The 6828-nt window shown below is 55.4% G+C and overlaps 1 protein-coding gene across 1 annotated transcript; it reads left to right on the top strand.

Annotated features, from left to right (window-relative positions):
- The first annotated feature begins 270 nt into the window (after positions 1-270).
- Positions 271-6154, top strand: Angptl4 (angiopoietin like 4). Its single transcript, XM_027954973.2, has 7 exons — positions 271-811; positions 1026-1136; positions 1271-1385; positions 3653-3766; positions 4355-4450; positions 4540-4821; positions 5503-6154. The coding sequence occupies exons 1-7, from the start codon at positions 446-448 to the stop codon at positions 5682-5684; spliced, it is 1266 nt and encodes a 421-aa protein (XP_027810774.1). The 5' UTR covers positions 271-445; the 3' UTR covers positions 5685-6154.
- Positions 6155-6828: the final 674 nt, after the last annotated feature.

The raw sequence follows: 6828 nt of genomic DNA, 5'->3' as shown, positions 1-6828 counted from the left end.
TTCCCCCACTGAACACAGCGGGGGCAGCATGGGGGTCTTAGAGGAAGCGCCAGTCACGTCTCCCACGGTTCACAGAGGAAGGCCAACCAGAGCCTGGCGCAGGGCGAGGGGAGCCAGAATTTCGGGCCCCAGAAGGCTCCCCACCCCCTATAACCACCACACACAGGACCCCACCCTAGGCCGCTCGCCCCGCCCCCAGCACTCCCCGCGCCCCGCCCCCGAGGTTCCCCCTCCCACTCCCGCACCCGGTTTATAAAAGAGGGCGTTGGGCGCTGCGAGGTCAAGCCGAGCCTAGCGGACCTGAGGCCGAGATCCATTCCTTCCCGCTGCCTTCGGCACCCCAGCGAGTCTCCGCCAGGTTCTCCACGTCTCCAGCCCTAGCATTTCGAGCCACTGCGTCCCTGCACCGAGTCCCTGCGTCCCCACATCCAGGCCGACCAAGAACATGCGCTGCGTTCCGACGGCAGGCGCAGCCCTGATGCTGTGCGCCGCCACCGCCGGGCTGCTGAGCGCTCAGGGCCGCCCCGCGCCGCCCGAGCCGCCCCGCTTCGCGTCCTGGGACGAGATGAACGTGCTGGCCCACGGGCTGCTGCAGCTCGGCCACGGGCTGCGAGAACACGTGGAGCGCACCCGTGGACAGCTGGGCGCGCTGGAGCAGCGCCTGGCCGCCTGCGGGGCTGCTTGCCAGGGGTCTGAGGCGTCCTCCAAGCCCTCAAAAGCCCCCGAGAGCGTGGTTCCTGGTGGTGAGGCGATCCCCGAAACCCGGGTTCCCGGGGGCGAGGCGGTCCCCGAGACCCTCCGCAGCTTGCAGGTATGCGTGCCTGCTAACGCTGGCTCTTGGGCACTCTTGCCAACTCCCTTTCTGGTCTGGAATTGTGTGGGTGGGAAGGGAGAACACAGCCGAGGCTCACTGGGTACCATGCCGGGGGTTCAAAGCATGGACATTTGGAAGGATGGGTGGGTGGATGAAAAGGGAGGTTGGAGATATAGGACCGGTCCTCACCAAAATTTGCACCCTTCCCCAGACGCAGCTCAAGGCTCAGAACAGCAGGATCGAACAACTGTTCCAGAAGGTGGCCCAGCAACAGCGACACCTGGAGAAGCAGCACCTGAGAATCCAGAATCTGCAGAGCCAGGTACCCTAAGCCTGACCCAGGTGGGGAGAGAGGTCAAAGCTGGACCCGAAGGTCCCATCATGGAGCCAGGCAGGTAAGGCAGCCGAATGAGTCAACCCACCTGACACCCTCCCCCTTCTCCTGTCCTGTCCCAGGTTGGCCTCCTGACTCCCCCACACCTTGACAATGGAGTGACCAAGCCTGCCAAAAGAAAGAGGCTACCCAAGATGGCCCCACTTGGCCTGGAACACAATACCACCCGCCTTCACAGTGAGTGTCTGGACCTCTGCTGTCCTCCGGCACTTCCCTGCCCCTCCATTTGCCATTCCTGTTCCCAGCCCCTTGGTCAGATTCACTGTAATAAGGAGAGAGGTTCTGGTCTTGGGTCCCAGCTCCTGAAGCTGACGGCAGCACCTCCTTCCTCAGCCCTGACCTGTGCAGGCAGACCACTGCACCCATCTTCTCAGCAAGCCAGAGGGCTTTTTTTGAAATCCTGCTGGCCACCAACTGGAGCCAGGGTTGGAAGAGATACCACAAGGAACTTAAGCTTCAGGGGTGTTGGGAGATGGTAGTATCCCTCAGGGACACCATCCTGAGGGGGAGGACTTTATGGGAGGGTATGATAGACGGGAGGTACCAGGTGGGGGTTTCTGAGGTTTGGCACTCCAAGAACTCCTGTGGCATGAATCTAGAAGGGAAACTGTGGCAGGGCCCCCAGCTCCCAGGCCACACACTGACTCTTTTTTAAAAAAAATATTTATTCTTAAGTTTTAGGTGGACACAATATCTTTATTTTACATTTATGTGGTGCTAAGGATCAACCCAGTGCCTTGTGCATACTGGGCGAGCACTCCACCTCTGAGCCACAACCCCAGCCCCCACACACTGACTCTTGCCACTTCTGTCCTCAAAGTCCCCATTGAACCTACACACACACACACACTCACACACACACACACACACACACACCAGGCTTTTCCTGCCATCACAGGTTTTAGGTCTTTCATTGTGTATGTCCCAAGTTCCCCCCAATCTCAAATAACAACATGTGTGTGTGTGTGTGTGTGACACAGGCTCCCAGTTCCCACTCTTAAGTTCACAGCCATGCTGTCACCCTGCCCAGCATCTGTGACCGTCTACAGCCAACTGGGTGAAAGTGTGGATCCCTTGCTTCACACCCAGCCCTGCAGTCTTGAGGGCTCCCTTGCTCCCCAGACTCCTTCCCTCTTCTCCACAGAGGGCTGGCGTCTCAGCATGGTGAGGGTCCCAGGGAGCCCTCCCAAGCCGTCATCTTAGATGAGGAGTTTCTGAGGCCAGCAGGCACAGGCCCAGACAGGGAGATGTGTGGAAGAGAAGGGGGGTGTGCGGGGTGGTTTAGGACTCCCAGACTCAGCCTGGCCAAGTCGGGGAAAGTTCAGAGCTCTGAGAGACAAACAGCTGGAGCTAATGGAGACCACATTGGTGGCTTGGCTTCATGCCTGTCCTGATTGGATGAGAGGAAAGTAGGGGAAAGGGGAGCTGCCTGAGGGGCCGGGAAGTGTCCTTCTGGGCCTGCCCCTCTGCTGCTGCGGTGTGGACACACTGGCTGAGAATCCTGGCCCTGCCCCTCCCCCTGGTGACCTTTCCTCTACTTTCCAGGCCGATCTGGGTTGGGCTGGGGGCCGTCCTTCCCCAGTCTCCATGACCCAAGGCCAGGTTCCTTCTCTCCCCCTTTCTTCTTCCTCCTTCTCTCCCCCTTTCTTCTTCCTCCTTCTCTCCCCCTTTCTTCCTTCCTCCTTCTCTCCTCTATCCTGAGCCCTCTCCCCCTCAGAGCTGGGACCCTGGGCAAAGTCTCTGTCCCCAAGCCTCATCCAGCTGTGATCAGTGTTCCCTGGTATGAGCAGAGAGCCCTTTTGCTCAGCTCACCCGGGCGGTTGCTTCCTACCCCATCAAACTCCTGCCATCATTCATGCATCAACTCTTCACTGAGTACGGGCTGCAAGCTAAGCTCAGGGTAGAGCCAGGTGCCTATGGTCAGAGCTGCCCCTTATCCCTGGCCTCCTGGAGCCCCCACTCAGTAGGAGGAGTGGGGAGCCACCACCAGATGACCCTAATGTGGGGGAGCAGGAAGCCTTCATGTTCATTTTGGGAGGTCAAGTCTGGTCTAGGGGTGAGGGAAGGCATTCTTCTGGAAACCGGGACCCACAGCGGTTACTGAGGGAAGAGAGACAGAGGGACCAGCATGTGCAAAGTCCTTGTGGTAGGGGGATATGTGATACAAGGAAGGTGGTGGGGAACAGGAAAGAAGCTGATTTGGCCAGGAAGGGTGGAGGTGCAGCGTTGAGAGGAAGGAATGTGGGTACAAAGGCTGCTCCTGAAGGTGCCTTATAGATTACACTGAGAAGGCCATAGGGAGCCATGGAAGAGTTTAGGCAGATGTAGGAAAGGGTCATGAGATCAGGGTTGCATCTCACCTACTCATCACCCACATACAGCTTGCCTCCTGAGGCCTCAGGGGCGTCTCTGCTGCTTCACCTCCTCTCTCTGTTTGCCCTCAGGACTGCCCCGGGACTGCCAGGAGCTCTTTGAAGCTGGTGAGAGACAAAGTGGACTGTTCCAGATCCAGCCTCAAGGGTCCCCACCTTTCCTGGTCAACTGCAAAATGACCTCAGGTAGGATGTACTGACCTTCCAGGGAACCCTCTTGCCATTCACGGGCCCTAGTGTCTTTCTCGAAAACGCAGCCCTGTGTATCTCAGGGTAGAGCATATGCTCAGCGCCCATAAAGCCTGGGGTTCCATCTCCAGCACCAGAAACACAATAATGAAAACAAGCCCTTTCCCCATTGCCGTCCATCGCAAGCTCACAGATAGGTTCCTGGGGTTACCACCTGTAGCCTAGCAGGGAACGGTAGGGCAAGACTACAATTCCAGCTACTTGAGAGGCTGAAGCAGAAGGATCCCAAGTTTGAGACCAGCCTCAGCAATTCAGCAAGTCCCTGTCTTAAAAAGGTTCAATCCTGAGTAAAACACACACAGACACACAGATACACATACACACACACACACAGATAGATACCTGAGATCTAGCACGAGCCCTTGCCTGGTGGCCCATAGTAGTCATCCCTCTGCCTCACCTTCCTCCAGTCCTCCTGGGAACAGTGAGGGGAATGTGACTCTCCTGGGTTTGGGGGTCTCAGGGTTGGTTGCCAGGGTCCCCTATGAGGAGGAGCCTTCTGGTGACCTGTGCCTCTCTGGGTAGATGGAGGCTGGACAGTGATTCAGAGGCGCCAGGATGGCTCTGTGGACTTCAATCGGCCCTGGGAAGCCTACAAGACAGGCTTCGGGGATCCCCAAGGTGGGTGTTTCCAGCAGGACCAGAGGCAGGGGAGGAGGAGGGTCCCATGGAGGTGGGCCCATCTCACCAGGCAGCCCCTCCCGCTGTAGGCGAGTTCTGGCTGGGCCTGGAGAAGATGCACAGTATCACAGGGGACCGTGGCAGCCGCCTGGCTGTGCAGCTCAAGGACTGGGAGGGCAACGCCGAATCGCTGCAGTTTCCTGTCCACCTGGGAGGTGAGGACACAGCCTACAGCCTGCAGCTCACGGAGCCGGTGGCCAGCGAGCTGGGTGCCACCACCATCACGCCCAGTGGACTCTCTCTGCCCTTCTCCACGTGGGACCAGGACCATGACCTTCGCGGGGACCTGAACTGTGCCAAGAGCCTCTCTGGTGAGCAGCTTTGCCCCTACCCTGACCAGCCAGCCTTCAGCCCCCAAATGCATCTGTTTCCTTCCCCCACTTTCTCCTTACTTGCTGTGTGCGCTTGGGCTGCTTGCTGCTGTAACTTCTCCAACCTGTTTCCCCATCTTTAAAATGGTGCTCAGTCCCTAGGATCGTTAGGAAAATCCAGTGAGACGTTAGTGGGAGGGGGGCTGGCATGGAGCAGAACCACCCAGATCACCCTTGCTGTGTGTTTTTGAAATCAGAGACAGAGCTTGGGTTTTGTGAAGTAAAACAGGGGATCACCTTCTGATGGGTCAAAAAAAAAAAAGATGGAATGTTGATCATTTCATATGGTTCAAGCTAACACAAATTAATGCAATGTATGCTGGTCATAGAAAGTAAAAAATATTAGCCATGTGCCAGGAATACACAAATAACTGGCTGTGGTCACAGACTATGAAAGCAGATCTACTGCGATTATGGGTAGGGGATGCCCAGGGCCCCTGAGATTGCTTTTGTCATAACCTTGGGTATCTTGGAACACCATTTGACAATTACTGTCAGACCCTTCCCATTTAAAATGTGAACAGTCTGAGGCCCAGTCTCACCCCCTACCCCATCCTCATCTCCATCTCCATGTGGAGACCCAAGGACTTGACCACGTCCCCTCTCCTCTGCCCTCCTCAGGTGGCTGGTGGTTTGGCACCTGTGGCCACTCCAACCTCAATGGCCAGTACTTCCGCTCCATCCCACGGCAACGGCAGCAGCGTAAGAAGGGAATCTTCTGGAAGACTTGGCGAGGCCGCTACTACCCGCTGCAGGCTACCACTATGCTGATCCAGCCCACAGAGGCTGTAGCAGCTTCCTAGCCACCTTGCAAGGGCCTGGTCCCAGGCTCTAGAGGACAGTGACTTTGGCTCTGGCCCAAGGATATGGTACTCTCTGCCTGAGCAGGAGCTCTAAGCAGGGGCCACTGGAGCTTCTTGAACAGAGATGAAGCCCATGACTGCAGAGGCCCCTTCCTGAGTGGGGACCACACGTTGCCCTCTGAGATAGAGCTGCAGGGCACACACAGACCCTGGAAACCTGGGTAGAGGGGCATTGAGTCCCATTTCTCGCCCGCCCGAGGAGTGGGGGACACAGAGGGACCACTTGGGGCTGGCCAGGCCAGCCCTTGATGGCGGACTCAGTCACATTGACTGGTGGGGTTCAGGGCTCCCTGGGGCCCTGGATGCCCTCATGGTGCTGTTGTGTGTGGGTGCTGTGGCATGAGCTGGCACCAGTGATGGTGTCTGGGTGGAGTCCACAGAATTCTTGGAATAAAAGCAACATTAGAACATTTGGTTCTTCTTTGTCCTTTGGTTTGTTTTAAAAAACCAACAGTTTCAAAGTCCACATCAACATGTTCCTAGGGTGGAGAACATGCTTTCAGGTCCCCTAAGGTCGGCACTGGTTTTTCCTCCCTCCTCCGACAAGTGAGCTCAGCTTCGTCCACTCGGTATTTCATCCTGTGGATCTCCCTTGTTTTTATCTTAAAAACTATAAAACAAATCCCTCATAATAGAGAAAAGGAGAATCCTTCCTGCTCATACTTAAGCATATGAATCATGACTAATTTTTTAATATCTTGTTAGTAGATAGAAATACAATGCATGACAACATATAGACAAAAAGTACAACGTGTGCTGCAAGTTTAACTTTATTTTTTCTAGTAGCCATGTTTTAAAAAAGTTAAAAAGAGCCAGGCATGATGGGGCACACCTGTAATGCCAAAGGCTCAGGAGGCTGAGGCAGGAGAATCACCAGTTCAAAACCAGCCTCAGCAACTTGGTGACGCCCTGTGTAACTTAGCAAAATAAAAAATAAAAAGAAGGGCTGGGGATGTGGCTTAGTGGTTAAGCACAGGGTTCAATCCCTGGTACAAAAGAAAAAAAAATATATGTGTGTGTGTGTGTGTGTATGCACATGTATTTTTATAGTAAATATAAATGTTTATATATAAACTTATATATA

The sequence above is a fragment of the Marmota flaviventris genome, chromosome 1 (assembly GCF_047511675.1).
Source record: "Marmota flaviventris isolate mMarFla1 chromosome 1, mMarFla1.hap1, whole genome shotgun sequence".
In the NCBI taxonomy this organism is placed as follows: Eukaryota; Metazoa; Chordata; class Mammalia; order Rodentia; family Sciuridae; genus Marmota; species Marmota flaviventris.
This window is presented reverse-complemented; position numbering and strand designations above follow the sequence as displayed.

Excerpts from the sequence above, each read along its gene's own strand:
- Angptl4 (XM_027954973.2), top strand. The coding sequence starts at position 446 with ATGCGCTGCGTTCCGACGGCAGGCGCAGCCCTGATGCTGTGCGCCGCC. Across the intron at positions 812-1,025 it reads AGACCCTCCGCAGCTTGCAG|ACGCAGCTCAAGGCTCAGAA; the intron begins GTATGCGTGCCT and ends ACCCTTCCCCAG. Across the intron at positions 1,137-1,270 it reads TCCAGAATCTGCAGAGCCAG|GTTGGCCTCCTGACTCCCCC; the intron begins GTACCCTAAGCC and ends GTCCTGTCCCAG.